The 21439-nt window shown below is 35.3% G+C and overlaps 1 protein-coding gene across 1 annotated transcript in view; it reads right to left on the bottom strand.

Moving 5' to 3' along the window:
* Positions 1-21439, bottom strand: part of LOC144959335 (uncharacterized) — an 86093-nt gene that overhangs the window by 49624 nt on the left and 15030 nt on the right. The window contains exon 2 of the mRNA XM_078891899.1: positions 3920-4546. Coding sequence (XP_078748025.1) covers positions 3920-4190 — 271 coding nt within the window. The 5' untranslated portion in view covers positions 4191-4546. The remainder of the gene's footprint in view (positions 1-3919; positions 4547-21439) is intronic.

Genomic DNA, 21439 nt, shown 5'->3' with positions numbered 1-21439 from the left:
TGAGGGGGACTCGACCCACAAGACCACATAGACCCATGGTGTTATGAGTGTAAAAATCAAACAATGCTTAGATAACACTGCTGAAACTAAAATGAACTAAAAAGCTTCTATTAAATATGTGTGAAACTTGGATGATAATATAATTCAAAATTTCATTTAAAAAAAAAATTACGAATGCCATTTTTTTTAAAGGGGGAGGGGGGGGGGGAGAGCGGTATTTTAAATGTTTTACAAACCAATTCGCTCTGCCGAAGTTATCACGAATTTATTATAAATGGTAAAGCTACGTAGTATATCTGAAAACGGCTTCAGTTCCTGAATGTAACAAAAAATGAGTGCAAACTTTTTTTTTTCTCTTTTTCTGCGAGCATTGCCTTTTCATTTTATAATAAATTCAGCGAAAAGTGTATTGAGTCAGTAATAGACAACCTTGGAATGGTTTATACTGAGCCCAACAAATAAACTCATGAAATTAAAAAAAAAAAAAAAAAAAAAAAAAAAAGAGAGGGGAAAAAATCAAATCAGTCTTTAAAATCGATTTTGACCTTAATACCGTAAAGCTGACACGCCTGTGCTCAAGCTTGCATTTGTATGCCAGGTAATGAGTTTGATCACAAACCCAATTCTAACAAATCTGTTTTTCTTATAAGTCATTGAGGATTTGTTTTAACCCATTTAAAACGGGATTTTATTCTAAGCTAACTTGACAACATGATATCTCGTCGTTTTCACAAAGACAGTAATTATAGCGATGCGAATGGGGGTTCATTAAAGCCAATCATTGTCATTACTCTATTGATTAAACGGTTATGTCCACAGTTGTAATTATGAAGATGTGTATTGAGAAGTATTAGGACATTCGGCCTGTGAAAGAGTTAAACTTTACCGCGGGTGGCAGAGTTATCATTATGCTGAAGTTGTGATAAAGTTGTTAAGATAGTGAAAGAACGAAATTTGCTTCTATTACCTGTAAAATTTGATTACCAGCAAACATATTTTTTTGAATACGGGATTCAGACGCAAATTTTACCTTTCAAAGTGATTATTCATTATATTTTTGGATAATTCAATTTCCTCTCCCACAAAACGGCAAAGAGAAAATTTGTTGTTGGATCGGAAGATAGTTCTTAGTTGACGTCACTCAGGTCTTTGTTATTGTTTTTTTGCCATCCGCGTTTATGAGTAATGCTCACTAAACTGTATTAACCTGACTATAGATAGTTCGAAGATGACGTCACTGAGGTCTTTGTTATTATTTTTTGCCATCCGCGTTTGAAGGTGAATGTAATGACTCACTGAACATGTATTATAATACTCTGACTATATATAACGTTCATGGATACACACGGTTTTGTGTGTTGGTCCGTTATACTTCCGGATGGCAATGTTTTGAGCTTCTTAGTCAAGCGCATACTATCTATAAGATATAGAGTGAAAAGAGCTCATAATTACATTCCATGTCTCCACTAATTTCAATGACTTTATGTCTCACAAAACATTCGATTGACTTTGTATTGCTCAAAATATATCATGTAAGAATTTCATGTCCTGTTGTATTTTTACATTATAGGATCCTAAACATCAGCTCACACAGCTTACACACAGGCACTTATTCACTTAAGAGTCGGAATGTTTCATGTATGTAGGAACTATATTATTTGATCAATTTAATGATTGCCATGGTTGTTTTCACGTCAATTACAACTGGATTATACACGGAATATCAACGCAAACATTGGATAAAAAATATAAATCAATGTTAAGCTTAGTTTACAATATTTGAGTTGAAAAAATGGCCTTATTGAGGAGAAATAGTTTTGTCTTTAAACTATAAAGAAATTTTCTCGAAAGTTCCGACTTCTGATCACTTTGACTTAAGCTTAATTTTCCTTATGTGCTTTATTCAGACATAATAACAAATTGACGCGATGGTTGAAGATTTGGTTGAATTAAAAGATATAGACTTAAATTCATTTATACATACACATATTTAGCTAGATGTAATCTTGCCATTTTTCAATATCAACTTTAAAAAAGGTTGAGTAATTACGTTGTCGCTTGACCAAATGCATTAAAGATCGAGTCACCTCGTGCTTTGGTAAAGCTCACAAGAGAGTAATTTGATTAACAGCGAACGATGCAATTAAGGGTTCTTGTCCATGTCTGTCTTGCAGAAAACATTTCTTGTACTACAAATGCCTAATTAGATATATTATGCTAGTGCTTTGGGTGATTCAGTTGACTCTTGCTACTAAATAAGATATTTCTATTTATAGGCCCTCTGACTTTTTCAACAAAAAGGTTGCCATGGACAAGAAAGGGGAGGCGCGGGGGGGGGGGGGGGGGGGGGGGGGGGGGGGGGGGGGGGGGGGGGGGGGGGGGAGGGGAGGAGAAACGAGAAAAAAGGGAGCGTTTATATAGCGAGATGGACATTAAATGTGCTGTAAGAGCTTTTTATGAAGTCCTAAGACAATAGCAACACCGAATATCTAAGAGGCAACATGAATACAATTTATTTATTTATTTACTTTTTGGACAGAGGTAAGGTGCAAAGTTGAGTCCATTGTGTAAAAAGATTAGTAACCAGCTGGAGCCGTCTGTCGAGATAATTGTAATAGCACCTCACCGTCGCCTTGTTTCGTCCGACTTGCGTTAAGTACATAATATAGGTATATATATAGCTGATGCTATAATATATTATAATAGCTCAACTTGAAGTATATATTAAATAAATAAGAAATAATTTTTGTTGTTGTTTGCAAGAAACAGTAATGTCTCTGGCAATTGCAACATGACATTGGTGACTCATTTATCGTGTATACTGACAAAACATATTTTGTCATTTTGGCCGGAAATTTTCAATACAACCTCCCCCCCCCCCCCCCCCCCCCCGATCGATTAAGATCACATTCAACTTGCCAAAAAAGAATTCTCTGGTTTGAGAGTTTTTAGTTTTTGGCATGTTTTTGCTAAACATCTTTATCAATCGATAAAAAAGATTTTTTTTTTTTTTTTTTAAAAAAAAGAAAGATTTTTTATGTCGGAGCGAGGTAAATTTCCTGGCGACATGAAGCGATACCACATCAATTTGCTGCCATCCCGATCAATGGTAAAAATATTCAATCTCTGCCCGGCGACCACATCGAGATCTTTAGTAGATTCTCAATAGTTATACTTTATATATCAAAGTGATACTAAGCTGCTAAAAGCTGAGGACTGTGAAAAGTAATAAACAAAAATGAATATAACAGTTTCAAAACAGAACAAAATACCAAAAATCTAACGTTTCGGGCTCCCAACAGCTGAAGAAGGGTTTTGAACGCGAACGTTCGATGTTTGGCAATTTGTTCTTTTTTTTTAAAGCTGTTGTATTCATTTTTGTTTATTACTTTTCACAGTCCGTACCTCAGGAGATTGATAGGTAATCCGGACAGTACGGGACAAATAAACACTTTACCCGTCTCAATTTGCCCTAACAAGATTTCTCTCCCCGACGGCCACTTCATTCCGTTAGAAATGGGATTTCATTTATTTGTTTGTATTCGATTATTTGTTGGGATTTTCCGTTCAAGTTTCGGGTATGAAATAACATTACATAATAATAAAGCATCCCCCCCCCCAAGAAATGTGACCCATACTGGTATGATGATGATGATGATGATGATGATGATGATGATGATGATGATGATGATGATGATGATGATGATGATATGATGATGATGATAACGGCGACGAATTTTGAGAAGTTAAAGAAAAATAACTAAATAACTAAGGAGTCACTCAATTATACGACATTCAGTTTAATAACCGAGGTGCAAAATGTGTGGGTTAACTAAACGTCACATCACCCCCCCCCCCCCCCCCCCCAAAAAAAAAAAAAAAAAAAATTAAAAATGAGATAAACGTTATGTTTACTCACTTGATTTTGGTTGGGTGGATAGTGAGATGTGTGGCTGGAAGCTGTTGTCTGAACACACCATGCAGCACTGACAATGGTCCTTGATGGCTTTCCCCTCGCAATAATGCAGCTCCGGACATTTCGACTCGTCGCACACTCCACAAACAGGGAAATTGAAATTAGCTTTGGTAGGGACTGTAGCGTCCAGCAGTACGAAAAAATTAAGGATGAGTGGTAAGGTGATGAGCCTACCAAAAACCTGGCTCTTCATGGCTCCGAAGAAAGTCGTCATGACTGAATGTACATTCCACAGAACGTTTTGAATTAACAGAAGGGTTGATGTATCCTCATATACTGAGAATAATAAGATCTCCTTTTTTTTCAATCAAATTACTATTTTTATAATTTAATCCTCGTGAAATTAACAAATCGTTTAATTGCTGGTTCCGACTACATCTTTATGTTGAGTGATTTCACAGGAAGTGATCAATTTGTCTCAATATTCCAATGAATTGACCATAATTACGCCACTATTGATTAATTAATGCGTATGTGTGATCTACGACTTACGCCAAGTCTATGCCTGAATCAAGTAAAGATGATTACTGACAACGTCTTTGGCGAATGCTTATGTAATATCTTTTTGATCTGTGGAAGAAAACAGAACAACAGAAAATGAATAGATTTATATTTTTTTTAGCAGCCATGGTGATTGCGATATATTGTTAGCCCATAAAATTTTTTTCCATGCATGCTGCTGGTGGTTTTTATTGATCATGTTATGAAATCGGTATAGTTTAATCTGCTACACACTGACCATTAATTAATAAAGCAATAAAAATTTGTTTTAACATTTTAAATATAAAATTTACCTTCATTTATCTATAGTTTAAAATGACCCCAAACCTATCGAAAAGTCTCAAACTCGAGACAAGCAAAGGGTCATTAACTATCGAATAATAATAAAATAAAAATTTTCTGGACAAGCGTGAAAAAAGGTGTGTGGTGAAACTATGGAGGTATAGATCTACGAGGTTGGATTGGGTTGTTAGTGAGAATTAGTAGAGTGGAGGGGTAGTATTTGACTCAATTATTTCAATAAATAATTTTAAAAATAAATAAATAAATAAAAAATAAAATTCCCTTTATGCATCCCATAGGGGAAATTTGTCTCTAGTGTCTATTCCAAGGGAAGACCGGAATAACCCAGGCGTCAGCCGCAGTGCAGCACCGCAATTGAGCTAGGGCTCAAGGTTACACAGCGCAGTGGCGGGTGATCGAACTCGGTACCTTTCGGGTACGAAGCAAAGACCGTACCGCTGAGCCACGCTGCCCAATGAAATAGGTATGGTTTGTATAGATGGCTGGATAGATTTAGAGTGATAGGGATATTTGAATGGTAGGATGGATGGATGGATGGATAGATAAATGGATTGATGATTGAATTGGGTGGGTAAAGGACGAATCGATAGATAGCAGGGTGAATGTCTTAGTTGAGAAATGGTTGTTTTGGTGAATTGTTGGATGACGAATGGATAGATATCGCGATAGCCAGAGGGAAAATTTGGAAGAACTGGTCAGTATTAAGGATCCGATGGCGATTCCGCTTAATAAAAGACTTTGACAACGTTACATGGATGCGATGGTTGTTTTTTTTTTTTTTAATGACATCTTTATTGAAGATCGTATATATTTTATAATATTAAATGGTTGAACATGAAACACAGACTTTATGTAATTTATGCAACATGTCTTGGATACTTTTGAAGAGAGAGAGAGAGAGTGAGAGAGGAGGAGGAGGGGGGGGGGAGACAGAAAGAGAGAGAGAGATAGATATATAGATATAAATAAATAGAGAGATAAAGAGAGAGAGAGAGAGAGAGAGAGAGAGAGAGAGAAATAGATATGTAGATATAAATAGAGAGAGAGGAAAGAGAAAGAGAGAGAGGGGGGGGGAGGAGAGAGAGGAGAGAGAGAGAGAGAGAAGAGAGAGAGAGAGAGAGAGAGAGAGAGGGAGATATATATATATATATATATATATATATATATATATATATATATATATATATATATATTATATAAGGTGAATGTTATAAGTTTTGAAAAAAAAACATTGTGAAATAACCACTTGTTTTGTATTCCGCCCAACTGTGTAATGGTTGGATTTTTGACGTAAAGATGGATCTGAAATCTGAAGCCGGATGATTGGGTGGTTGTATGTAAATTGAAGACGCTTAAAAGGCATTTAAGTCCAGTGAGCGTCCAAAAAACTCATACAAACCAATGAAAACATTTGGAACTAGTGCACAATAAATGTGTGGTGTGATATAGAAGTCACACAAGATCTGAAAAAGTGTGTATGAAACAGTGCCAGACAAAGCAAGAAAGAAAATAATACTATTCCCCCCCCCCCCCAAAAAAAAAAAAAAAATCAGTCTTCTTCGACTGGGGATCGAACCTCAGACCTCCTGATTAAGGGTCGGACGTGCTACCCCCAAAAAACTAGAACTTTAATATAGATCATTATCCACAAAATATGCTCAAAACGCTTTACAAACCTTTACAGAGGTTACCCGATAGTTCAGACGATTTTAATGCCTAAGAATACGCCGAGGAAGATTGGATTTTGGCGATGCTTTATTTTCTTGTATTTTTCTCTCTTGATTTGTCTGGCACTGTTTCATACACACTTTTTAGATCTTTATCTTTCACCAGTGCCTGCTCCCTAATTTCTCATAGACGTGACAAGACTTAGGCGGTATGACGAATTAAGAAACTCTGTTTGATAGTCATTCGTGTGCTGAGCTTAGCTTCCCGAGGAAGTAAAGTTGTAACTTTATGTAAATATTATGTGCATATATCATAATGAGGTGCTGATGTCAAAATTAATATTTCGCTCGAATGAAATTAATTACAGATTATGTTTATGACCCTCATCTAAAAGTCGACTCCTGCAATAAGAACAATCTGCTCAACTGCACAATAATAACAGCATCGGAAGATAATTTCCTTCGTTTTATCATCCGACCTGGGATCGGTTGAAGAGCAGCTAAGGTCGTCAGGTGAATCCTTTTGTTATCATGCAGGCAATATTATGCTTACCCCTATGACAATAATGGCTGTGATGATGATGATAATGATGAAGAGAGGAGGAGGAGGAGAAGGAGGATGAAGAAGAGGAGGAGGAGGAGGAAGGAGAGGAGGAAGAGGAGGATGATGCGGATGAGGAGGAGGAGGAGGGGGAGGAGGAGGAGGAGGAGGAGAATGCTGACAATATAATCACATTAAAAATTTTGGCCAGAAAATACGTTCGTTCTTCAAATATCGATCGAATAAAATGAGTCTCATCTTGTCAAAAATTCTCAACCCTGGGACTTCAAAGAAGACTTCAAGGGAATCTTGAGAGATTTTGTTTTTTTTGTTGTTGACAATATCAATAACGTCATTTTAATCGAGTGATATTTGATGGACGAGTTTTCTGGCAAAATTTAATAATATGTTGTTTTTATCAGAGAACGTCAATATCACGTTGGCGTGAACTGGAAGCTGGAAAGTTATTTTACAGTTATTGTGATCAGAAAAAAAAGAAAAATTCTTTGTTCAGCACTTAAAAACTTATACCAACTGTCCTGATTAAAACATATAACCACAACTTAAACAACTATACCAACTGTCCTATTAAAAACATATAACCACAACTTAAACAACTATACCAACTGTCCTATTAAAAACATATAACCACAACTTAAAAAAACTATACCAACTCTCCTCAATAAAACATATACACACCCACTTAAGTTTCATATCTAGTTATAAATTCAATTTAAAAAATCAAATTTACCTTAACATAATACCGTTTTGAGACGGTTGGTCTCACACGGGTTGCACGATGAAGGATATAATAAGTAGTCAAGTTCTGAGTGAATATCAAGCGCAAACAGCCGATGATTACGAGACCCCCAATTAAAAAAAAAAGGTTTTGCTATGATTAGCTCTATCATTTTGAAAGTCGACCACAAAAATTCACATTTTTTCATTTTCTTTTCAGCATTTTTCTTTTTTATATGTGCTTGGAGGCGTTCAACCTTCAGCAGAAAAGTGGAGGCAATCGTTAAAGAAAATTGTTTTGCGTTGCGATACTTGTAGATTGCAAGTGTGCCAATTAAAAAAAAATTCAAGAGAAAAGAAATTACGAAAAAACGTATACACATATGGTTATAAATGAAATTATCATTTAGCTCATGCTCATGCCACATTGCGGCTATGTGGTCTAGTTGTATGACACTCGTCTTCGGTTCGGAAGGTCCTGGGTTCGAGTCCCTCTCTGTGCGGCGCATAGTTGATCCTTTGAAAAGGCTCCCAACCCACATTCCCTCACCGTAATCGTGTATTAAATGAGTACCTGACCGCAAATAGTATTGTCTTTGTCGGAAAAAAAATGTAATATTGCCTAAGAGGCGTCATGTCTCATACTATAATTTGTTAATTGTTGCTGTTGGTTATGGAGCCCTTGCAAAACGCTTTGAGCACGTTAACTGGATATTGCACTATATAAATGCTCGAGTTGTTCCTAATTTTAGATAAAATAATGGCAACATCCAACCTGGTACTCGACCACGAGACACTCCACGTTACCAAACTCAAGTGTCCTGTGCGCGTGCCACGCATTCCTGCTAAATCAATAAAAGTAAAAGAAAATGATATAACTGGGCGAAATGACTCAATTATTAATTTGTACGGAAATAAAAATAAGCCTATATTTTTTGCATGAAGAGAGCAATTATGTTTGACGTACGTTGTTAGAGTACTTAACCAGCGAACTGCCGTACTTTGGAAAGATACGTGTGTAAAATTTGGCCAGAAAACTCGTCCTTCATATATATATATATAAATTTAAATGACCCTCATCTTGGCAAAAACTCTCAAACCTGGGATTTCGGAATGTTCTAAGTTTGAGAGTTTTTGCTAAAATGAGGGTCATTTAAATCGATCGATATTTGAAGGACGAGTTTTTGGCCAAATTTTTAAATACGAGTTTTTCCAAAATATGGCAGTAGAAGTGGTTAATATGTCGTCCGCCATATTTTAGTAAAATTTAACACTTGACAATTTCATATTACATATTGTTTTTCTAAAGTTAATACCATCAATCGTTAATATCAATGGGGAGGGATATATTAATTTGGGATATCAGACCTGCAAATAAGTATACGTAGGTTACAACTTTTGCACCAAACGTTTCTTATTCAAGAAGGATTTATGATTTTCAATCGTTCTTTGCTTATCTGATTGTAATTTAAGTCTATTCTTTTCTCACGTCGCTTCCAAAAACAGGAAATAAATCCGTTATTGATTGATAGTCAACAAAACACTGACCGTCACTCCTTCAGCACTGAAAATTAATTGAAAGGAAAGCCGTGCCAATATTTTTACCTTCAACCTGCCACATTGGCGAATTTTGACAAAACTCGTGTTTTTAAATTGGTTAGAAAACAATTACTTTAACATCAATCGATTAAAATGACGCTTAACTACTTGTCACAAATTTTCAACCTTTGAAGTATCAGTTCCCAGTTTTTTTTTTTATCAAGTTGAGGGCCATTTTAATTGATGGATACTTATGGCCAAATTAAAAAAAATATTTTGTCAGAGTACGATAACACAGCGTAGACGTGATTTAAAGGCGTTTATAAACATTGTTTTTTTTTTATCAAAAGGTTTGAGTTTATTTTTCTTTCTTGTTGTCTGCCTCAGTTAACAAGTTTTCACGATGTAATTGAACGAATACCATCGCTTCTTGTTTTAATGTCTTCATCTTAGTTTGAATCATGAAATAACAAAATAAATATAAACATTTATGTTATGCATCGCCAAAGTACTAGCAAGTTGAATACGCTTTACGGTGCTTCATATTTTACCCGAGCAGGCAATATGGAGCTATTTTGTTTTCATTTTATACAGTACAAGTCGCCTAACCCAGAGACGTAGTCATTTTTTAATCTGGATGAACTGGGATGGATGGGCCTCATGGTTCCGAGGGACTCATTGATCAGAGATCTTCACAAAAAGAAATGACAGACCATACAAGATGAAATGGAAATTATCTATCCATAATGAAAGGATTAAAATTGGGAAGATAAAAGGGACACAACTCATTCATCCCATTGGCCATAATCACCAATTCCAACTCTTTCATTTTCAATATTTTTTGTTTTTAACCTAAGCATTTGTTTAGTATTATATTGTACTTTTGAATGAGTTTAGGTCCATTAGCAATATTCTAGTAGTTTAGTAATCCATCCATTATTTTAGGCATTTTAGTGTTATAACGAATGTTCTTCTTTTAAGTAAGAAATTTCCCTTCGCCAGAGTTGTGTACACGGCCTATGAGAAAGGTTCAGCTTGCCTGTATTTATATAATATGACAAATTAATCAAACTAATTAGCAATTATTTGTCATCTCCAATCGAGCCAAAATATAAAGGGTTGTAGATATTTTCCCCCTAGAAGTTAGATTGATTGTTTGATTTACACACACAAAGAAAGCTGGGAATAACAAAAAATAACTCGACAGTGCAATCAAAAATAGTCCAAAATGCTTTTTATGTCTAAGGAGCCGGGGTGAAAAAAGTACTTCGACTGTTGAAGAGACGACGGAGGGTGGAGGAGGATCGAACCAGATTCATTTGCGTGGCAATCCAATTCTCTATTAACTTGAACAACTAGGATAATAAAAGCCAATCTTTTAAAGTCAGATATCCTAAGTGGGCAGTTTCCCTGGGTGTAAAATTGCTCACTTATTACGTCAGTTTACTACCTTCACTGCCTTGCCAGATGGCCTTCCATTGTTATTTGCAACCAAATCCCTAACACTTCTGTTAGACGCCTCTGTTTCTGGTATCGTAGCCTTGAAAATCTCCTTGTCTCGAGTCATATTACCTCTCTGCCATAAGCTGGCCTATTTAAGGACAAACAGTTAATTAGCGATATAGACGCAACAACACCGTTAATTAATGCGTTAGTGTGCATTCTTAAGAAGTGACTTTCACGCGGTTAAAGTATGATGATAAATGGACGAAACTTCAAGATAGAAAAATCACGGAGTAGATATCTACACTTACATTTCTGTCAAAACAAAAGAAAACAACATTTAAAGAAACATACATTGAATTAAAATCCACAAAACAACACTTAATAATAAATAAAATCACAAATACACACAAACATTCATGTAGTGCATTTCAACGGTTTTTCAATGTTTAATGCACTTCACAACAATACATATGTGACCATTCGATTCAAAACTTTATTACGTCGGGAGAAATTGTACCCCGAAAAGGATTTAGAAATAAAATAATGAGAAATCCGAATTTCGGAGTTTACCAATGCAAAAACTATTATTTATTCTCCACTATAACGAAGAGAATTAAACTCCAAGTTCTATGTTTGTGGCTATAACTTGAATTTCATACAACTTATTCATCCCGATATAATAACGTTTTGAAACGGGTGGTCACATATTTCACCCCAGCAAGCCATACGGAGCCAAGATTCCATTTCAGTCAGTACAAGCTCCTTGTTAAGCGTTCTTTCCTAGTACCAGCTATTATACAATGTCCTATTGTGCGTTTCAGATAACAATTCAGCGTTGATGCAGAACCTTTTTTATTGACGGAAGGATAACTATACTGGTCGAGGTCGTAAATCTTTGACTGCTCGAATTCTCTGTAAAGTATGCTATATGTTTTCAATCAAAAAATTGTCCCTACAAAAATCAAAAGCGATAGATATCTGTCGTTGAGTGCTGTTGGTGGGTTTTTGCGTTTCAAATAAAATCACAAAATAAATCAAAATTTTATTAAGTGTTCGTAATATACGTTGTATTTTCATAGCGACGACAGAACTAGATATCATAATGCTTATCCATCCATGATCTTTCCTAAAATTGTAGAAAAAGGATAAATCTCTTTCCTATGGATAATAGATGAATTCTATTAGGAGCAAACCTAATTCTCTTTTTTATGATTGTTTTTTTTTAAAGCAACCTTTAAACTACGTCAAACAAGAATAAATGAATGCAAGGTAATACCACGGGTATTGGCATGATAATCCATCCAAGGGAATTCTTGTCCAACCATGTCTATCTTCAATTAGATTTATATAATAAGAGGAAAGCATTTCCTATCTGATTACCAGTCAAATCTTTATCTTACATCAGTGTCTGTACTCTAATTTCTCAATTTGATATTTTCAACAACAACAAAAAAATTGAAAACGCCAAACCCCAGCTCCATGGAAGCATTGGCTCACTAAGACCACCTTAAAAACAGAGTAATTTCTGAAAAGTTGGAGGAGTGAAGTAAAATTAAGTTCGTTGTAACGAGGACTCGAACGCTCTTCAATGTGTGCATTATGAAAAAGGATTTGGTAAACTTACCAGGAAATCGTTACACACACACACAAACACACACACACACACACACACACACACACACACACACACACACAGAGGCACGCACGCACACAGACACACTGTGGCTTTTAACGTTTATTATTTTATTATGTACCTTATGCTGATAAATAATTCGCACCGAAAAAAGCATCTTCCCCGTGTTTTGTTGTTGTTTGGAGATGTGAATTGCATCAAGGGCGAGTGTCTCCTCATTATACCCAATAATCCATCTTTAAGATGTTGCTCTCTTATCGCTAAACATAATATGAATATAGAGTTTTATCGCTATAAAAATGCCTTCGCGAGGGCCCGCCTTGAATTTGTAACTCAACATATTACAGGCAGGAAGGAAATATTTTATCTCTAAGAAAACAGCAACTCTGACATCCAATGAGAGATAACAACCGACCTGCATCACATGCCAGAGATTTTGTTGGAGATAGACACCATTTTGTTTCGTTTTGGGAATGCGTTCTGTAATTCGTTCGTTTGAAATGCATGGGATGTCTTAATGTTGTATGTTTTAATCATGTAGTTTTTTCCTCTCTTACAGATTCTTGCCAGGTGTCTTTAAGAGTCAGACATTTTATAATTGTGAATCGATAATATATGTGTAATGAGTGATAATAATGGAGAATTATATTAGTATTATAGATGAATCAAAAGACTAGTGGTTTTCTGGTATGCCACTCGCTTTGGGATCGGAAGGTCCTGGGATCGACCCTCGCTCGACGCATAGTCGAGTCCTTGGAAAAGGCCCTGCACTCACATTCTCTCACCTTACTAAGGTGTAAAATGAATACCTGGCTTTTAATAGTGTTTTCTGTCGGAAAAATTGTAATATCGCCTAACAGATGTCATATCTCGTTCTACACGTTACGTTACACGCAGTTGGTCAGAGTCCCTTTGTACAGCGCATTGAGCATGTTCAGTAGATATTGCGCTTATAAATGCTCAAGTTTTTAAAAACTATGAAGCAAAAATCATTAAAATATACTATATATATTTATAATTATTAAGCTCATTTCCACGGTCTCATCACAATCAATGCGCTGCGTATTGCTTTGTGTATTTCGCCTGTCTAAGGAAAGATATTCATATTTAAAACACAAGTGACCTATATTACTATGAGCGACCTCTATCACTTGTACTTTTGCGATACCTGACCCTGCATATTGCTTACATCCAGGATATTTTAGCGCAAATAAAATAGACTCATATGCGTTGAGAGATTTACTCAAGACCATAGAATTACGCTAGTGCTTGAAATGAATGCGTTTATCATAGAAATGCCGATGGCCTTTAGTAAATATTAAAAGATGAAACAAAGCATCAATTCACCATTAATACAAAATTGATCGGTTTTAAGAGCAAATGGGTTATCCCGCATTTTGAACAAGGATTTGGTTAACTTACCAGGAAACCATTATGCAAACACACACACACACACACACACAGACACACACGCACCCACGCACGCAGACACACACGTACATATATATATATATATACACATATATATATATATATATATATATATACACACACACACACACACACACACAATTCGTACAGATTGGGGTCACTTTATTCGATAGATATTTAAGGGACGAGTTTTCTGGCCAAAATATTAAATACTTGTTTGTTTGTTTTTCCAGAGAATGGCAGAGTATGGGTAAGTTTGTACGCGTTGTCACCCATCTAGTTACTGACACCATTGAGAACTGCTTGACTTTGACGTAAACATAAACTGGGGTAACTAATCAGAAGTCGTCTCCATTCAAATTTTGCATTCCATTCAACAGCAGATAATTCATACAAGGAACGTTTTTTTTAAAGTTTAAACTCTCCGTCTTACACCGACAAAATGCCTTTTGACACTTTGGTTAGAAAACTTTTATTTCATTGATGTTACACGTTTAAGTAAAATACTCACAACATCCGCCAGCCAAATATAACGTACCAACACACAAAATTATGTGTAACCCTAAACGTTTATAGTCTGATTGATGTATTTTACTTAGAAGTAATCACCAAAATGAATGTCTGAAACAATAACGAAGAGCTGAGTGACGTCGATTTCGTTCCTTCTATAAAATCATATCGGTCGATTAAATCAACCAGAAAATGTATCTTAAATTAGGGATTTCTTCTTTGACGTATTAGGTTCAAGAATTTTAGACAAGTTGTGGGCCATTTTAATCGATCGATATTTTATGTGGTATGAAGTAGAACGTTTCTGCCCTTGGCCTTCGTCAGGAGACAGATAATCGAGACACAAATCTTGATTTTTGTTTCCAGTCAAAGGCCCAAGGTCTGACACGTTATTTTGTCTTGTGTTGCCCGTTTTATATGAGCCACACTCATCACTATAATAGTTTTCTCTCTATCCTTATTGACTCATTTAGGCACAACCAGATTTTATGGCGTAAAAGATTTATGGCCAAAGTCTTTTAAAGGCGTGTTGTCAGCAAAACACGGCCAATATTTTCTCCCTACACCAGTTAACTGTAGAAAAACTTGTATTTAAAAACTTGGCCAGAAAACTCTTCCTTCAAATAGACTCCCTGAGAGTTTTTGCCAAGATGAGAGTCATTTTAATCGATCGATATTTGAAGGACGAGTTTTCTGGCCAAAATTTTAAACACATGTTTTTTCAGAGTAAGGCAATTAACTGGCTAATGACATGTCAAATAAAAAATCCTCTGGCTTTACAAAATTGTGGGGATAACATTTTTCTTTTTAACACTCATTCATACTTATAGATTTTAAGGACTTCAATTTGCATATAGATAAATATTTTATTTCATGCTCCTTTTCAGAATCTAAATGAGATTTTTCAATGTGAAAGGGATAGGAGGAAGGGAGAAACGGAAGGAACTAGAGAGAGAAAGAAAGAAAGAAAGAAAGAAAGAGAGAGAGAGAGAGAGAGAGAGAGAGAGGGAGAGAGAGAGAGAGAGAGAGAGAGAGAGAGAGAGAGAGAGATAAATAGATAGGGAACGCGAAAGAGAAGGGGGTTCAAAACTGACAGCAAAACTTGTCATGTGCATGACGCCTGTAATTCGCTATTACATTTTCCCCCAATAGAGACAACGTTGTCGCCAGACGGGCACTCGTTTACACATGAGTACAGTGAAAGAATGTGTGAGAGAGGAGCCTTTCTTAAAGACACTCCACAACGGGAATCATACCAGAGACCTTCAGATCAGAAACCAAGTATCACAAAATTAGACCACAAGTCGCACAGCAAGACGAAGTGAGTGAGAGAGAGAGAGAGAGAGAGAGAGAGAGAGAGAGAGAGAGAGAGAGAGAGAGAGAGAGAGAGAGAGACTGAGCATGAGGCATGGAGACAGATGACGAGAACGAGAGAGAGAGAGAGAGAGAGAGAAGAGAGAGAGAGAGAACGGGGAGGGGCGATAAAGATAATGGAAGAGAGAATGAGATATAAGGAGAGAGAGAGAGAGAGAGAGAGAGAGAGAGAGAGAGAGAGAGAGAAAGGGAACGGGGGGGGGGGGAGGCGATAAAGAGAGAGAATGGAAAAGAGAAAGAGATAGAAGGAGAGAGAGAGAGAGAGAGAGAGAGAGAGAGAGAGAGAGAGAGGGAGGGAGGGAGGGGGAGGGGAGATGGGGAGGGGTGATTACGTACTACAGGTTACACGCATGAGTTACAACTCTGCGGCAATTTGGTTAATAAGTTTTCACCTTGGAGGCATCAACGCCCATAATTTATGTTTCTTTTCCTCTTGATGAAGGAAAGGCGGGTAGAATTCATGACTGCACTCTGTTATGTGGGTCAATCATAATATAAATTACCTTATAATTGGTTTATGTATAGAAATAGTAATGAATGAGAGTTCCAACCATAAAAAAAACAAAAAACAAAAAAAGAACAACGATAACAAAAAACAAAAAACAAACAAAAAAAACAACAACAACAAAAAGCAGATAAAGAAAAACCAAACACACACACACACACACACACACACACACACACATACATTTGCATAAACATTTTTTCCAAGGCAACAGATACATCCAGGCAGTTTCAGTCAATTATTTGGGTTTTTCCACCTTTAAATAAAGATGTTAGGAAGCAGGCACCGGTATAAGATAAAATGCTGAACAAGTGTGCATGAAAGGTGCCAGTCAAGAACGAAAAATAAAGGAAAAACACCATTTCAAAAAATCAGCCTACCTCGACTGAGTATCGAACCTCAGACCTTCTGATTACCTGTCAGACGTGCTACAATTACAATTAATTGTAATAATTCAAGAGTCAGCGACTGTAAAGTAAACGGTGAGTAAAGTTTTCTGTTCTCAGAAAAATAGAGGTGCCGAAAGCGGGCTTGAACCTGAATCCCCCTAGATGATAATGCAACGTTTTAATCAATTGGTCATGTCACATTCCAAAAAAAATAACGTTACATCAAAAACCACAATTCTTATTTGAAACCAGTCTTGGAATGGCCTTCCTTAATATCCTAAAGGCTTCAAGTAAGTAAAAACAAAACAAAAAAAAACCAAAAAAACAAACAAACAAACAAACAAACAAACCCCAAAAACAAACCCCGCTTTCCTAGCTTTGGGATTCAAACTTTCAACCATTCGATTCCTATGCAAGTGATCAACTGCTACGTAGTATCCGGGATAGAGATTTGAAAATACAATTAAAAAACTCAAACTTAAGTCTGATCTCATAATATATAAAGAATGGACTTATCGGAGGATATTATTAACTCACTCAATCCTAACACCGACTATATCCGTAGCATACCCGGGGTTACTTTTACCCCATACCTATTTATTACATTTTCTGAGACAAATTATAGGCGTAGTATCAAAGCCAATGTTTTTAGTTTTTACATGTTAATGATAGTTGAATGAAACTATTTATGCACATGCTCATTTCTAATACATGTTTTTCCAATTTTGAAAAGTAGCAAAAAGCTCCAGGTTGGAGTGAGTTAACCAGTTGACTACTGAATCCTCTAAATTCACGTGTTTACAAATTTGGCCAGAAAACTAGTCCTTGAAATATCGAGGCCACAGATTTAAAAGTTTATTGTAAGACGATTGTCATTTAAATCGATCGATATTTGAAGGGCGAAGTTTCTGGCCAAATTTTTAAACACGTGTCTTTCTAGAGTAAGTCTGTGAACTAGTTCATTGTATAATATGAGAGATTGGAAAATGGGATTGACTTCACTTGTCGTTCCATGAAAAAAAAATATCCGTTCGTTTCAATACGTTATGGCATTTATCTGTATCCCCCTGCGTCATATGTTTTCATTTTTATGGCTTTATTACCCGTAACAGGCGTTGTTCTTTACACGGATTCGTGCTCTCAACTCACGCTACCAGTTTGCACAGAGAATCATTTATGAAATAACACGTTTTTATGCAGTGGGTAATGCATTATATTGTATATTATTCTCCAGTTTATGTAAAGCTAGTTCTGTTTCGGGTTTTAACCAGTTAACTGCCGTACTCTGGAAAGACACGTATTCCAAAGTTTGGGCCGAAAACTCGTCCTTCATTTGATTTAAATGACCCTTGTCTTGCAATGTCCCAGGTTTGAGAGTTTTTGCCAAGATGAGGGTCAATTAAGTCAATCGATATTTGAAGGACGGATTTTCTGACCAAATTTTTAAATACTTGTCTTTCCAGCAGTTAACGGTTAAAATGGGGGAAAGGGGGGTTGCTCTGTTCATTGATACATTTTCAATGAGAAATGTACCAAAATTGAATGCGTATACAATATTATCTATGTATCTGTCTAGGTATTTGATTTGAACGTGGTTTTAGTTTGTCCGTTTCGGAGAAAATAAAATATTGACAACAATAATCCATTATGATAATATGAGTATATGTGTATGTATATGTTTGTATGTGTGTTTGTCAAAGTGTGTGTGTGTGTGTGTGTGTGTGTGTGTGTGTACTGTGTAAGCATCTCTCTTTTTTCGTTTTGCAACGACTGCAATATATTTACAATAATGCTATTGTACGTAATCACAAACTCCCAACAAACAAGGAACACATGGTATTGAACTCTGATAATGTTGATAGTGTCTGACAAAAAAAGTTAAATTATAATCTCGTTGTAATATAAACGTGTGTGGTTCGAGTATACTGTAATGGCAGTGATAGCTTGTCACCAAGAGGGAGAATGAAAGAAAGAACGAGAGAAGAAGAAGAAGAAGAAGAAGAAGAAGAAGAAGAAGAAGAAGAAGAAGAAGAAGAGATGAAGGGTGGGGGGGTGCGGGGGTAGAGAGATAGATTTGTAGATAGATAGATAGATAGATAGACAGATAGATAGATAGATAGATAGATAGATAGATAGATAGATAGGTAGATAGGTAGGTAGATAGGTAGATAGATAGATAAATAGATAGATAGATAGATAGATAGATAGATAAAGATAAATAGATAGATAGATAGAGAGAGAGAGAGAGGGGGGGGAGAGAAAGAGAGAGAGAGAGAGAGAGAGAGAGAGAGAGAGAGAGAGAGAGAGAGAGAGAGAGAGAGAGAGAGAGAGAGAGAGAAAACGAGAGATGTCTAAACTCGATTGGTTGTGATTTGATTTTTTTATGCAACAAAATTGATAAAAACTAACTTCCATTTACATGCAATCCTCATGTAGATTTCTCATGTAAGAATAATAAGATCACGGGTTTAAATATGGATGGAAACGCAAGAAATTTTTAATGACCTTGTTTATCAGTGTGATTACTATAATTGTGCTGCTACATAGCGTATGTAACCCATCGTGTTCATATGTTATTGTGTCGGAATGAAGCAGATGAAACATTTTTTACCTATAATATAATATAAGTGATCATAATAAAGGAGTCAAAGTCCTATATTATCTAGTTTAAAAGGAGCAAAAGTGAGAATCTCCAATATTTATTTTAACTGATATTCTTTCAATTTAGCTTAAAATTGATTTTTTTTTAAAATGAGCTTTTATATAGAACATATCCACTTAACGTGCTTAAGGCGCTTTTCAAGGGGTCCCTGGCCAACAGCAACACTTAACATTTAGGAAGGGACATGAAATGACGCCTGTTAGGTGATATTACAATTTTTCGGACAGAGACAACGCTGTTAACGGCCAGGTACTCAATTAACACCCGAGTACGGTGAGAGAATGTGAGTAAAGAGCCCTTTCCAAGGACTCAACTAAGCGCCGAGCGAGGCTCGAACTCAGGACCTTCCGATCCGAAAGCGAGTGTAATACTACTAGACCACATAGCCGCACAGGTGGGTAGATACGAGTAACCATAGCGCAATATTCACCAAAAGTGCTCACAACGTTTTACAGGGAATCCCTGGCCAACAGCAACATCTAACGTAGACGAGAGATGACTACTGTCAGACGATATTACAATTTTTTTGGACAGAGACAATATTGTTAACGGCAAGGTACTCATTTTACACCTGCGTACAATGAGAGAATGTGAAAAAGAGCCTTTTCCAAGGACTCAACTATCCGCCAAGCGAGACTCGAACCCAGGATCTTCCGATCCGAAAGCGAGTGTCATACCACAAGACGACATAGCCGCACAAATTTAAAATTTAAAACTATAGGCCTGTGGAATGGTTGTTAACAGCACTTAGACGGTGAAAACTTGACTTGTTTGCGTAAATTTCGAACCGATTTCAATTATCAGCGAGAAGATTGGTGTTTGGTACATTTTACCTACTTCGTGAACCAGGTAGTCAAAGTGTGAATGTCAAAACAAGTCTGTTAATCACGATATAATATATGATAATATCTATATGGTTTGGGCCCTTTCGGACTATTCAAAGAATAGCTTCAAAGAATTTATTTAGCTCCATTTCAAGATATCTTAGGCTTATCTAAATGTAAAATCTCGATTTTAAATCCCATCTGGGGTAGAAATATATTATAGAAAAGAGCCTTAACACCTTCTACTCTCCCGAGAGTAATAGATAGCTATACGTACGCCGAACGAAAATGGTTTACCATAATATTTTCCTTTCCAACATAACTAGACTGTGGAATACATGCTTGGTGTCGTCCAAAAAGTTCTTTTTAAAATCATCAAATGAATAAACACAACTTTAAAGAAGTCCCAGGTTCTTTTTGACACGCTTTCACATTAGTTTTGTAATTTTAATCCAATCGTATCGTTTAAAAACTATTAGATTTTTAAAATCTTTAAATTCTCTGTGAAACGTTCATACATAGATACAATTTATCAAAGTAATTCAGATAACTTTCATTGTTAACATGATAATATTGAGTATTACATATCTAATACACAACTAAGTGTCATTGTCAATATTAGTAGTATACTTATCTCTATTTACACTCATTTGACATGTCCAACTTTATACACAATCTTATATCTAAAACACAAATAAATGTCATAGTCAATATTTGTATCTAGTATAATTATCTCTATTTATATTCGTTTGACATGCCCCACTTTATACATTCAAGAGAATCGAATATTTAATACACAAAATGCAATTGAGATCCAATATCATGTTACTTCATACATCGAAATCAATTATTATTATTATTATTATTATTATTATTATTATTATTATTATTATTATTATTATTATTATTATTATTATTATTATTATTATTATATATTATTATTATCATCATTATTATCATCATTATTATCATTATTATTATTATTATTATTATTATTATGTTATTATTATTATTATTATTATTATTATTATTATTATATTATTATTATTATTATTATTATTATTATTATTATTATTATTATTATTATTATTATTTATTATTATTATTATCATCATTATTATCATCATCATTATCATTATTATTATTATTATTATTATTATTGTTATTATTATTATTATTATTATTATTATTATTATTATTATTATTATTATATTATTATTGTTATTATTATTATTATTATTATTATTATTATTATTATTATTATTATAATAATAATAATTATTATTATTAGTATTATTATTATTATTTACGCGACAGTCTGTCAACATTGAGAACGTACAAAGACGCGCTACTAGACGTTTGCCTGACATTCGACATCTATCTTATTTAGAAAGATTAAA

The sequence above is a fragment of the Berghia stephanieae genome, chromosome 1, assembly GCF_034508935.2.
Source record: "Berghia stephanieae isolate SIO BIC M18660-M18661 chromosome 1, UCSD_Bste_1.3, whole genome shotgun sequence".
NCBI lineage: Eukaryota > Metazoa > Mollusca > Gastropoda > Nudibranchia > Aeolidiidae > Berghia > Berghia stephanieae.
Note: the sequence above shows the minus strand (reverse complement) of the source record. Positions and strands in the feature narration are given on the sequence as shown.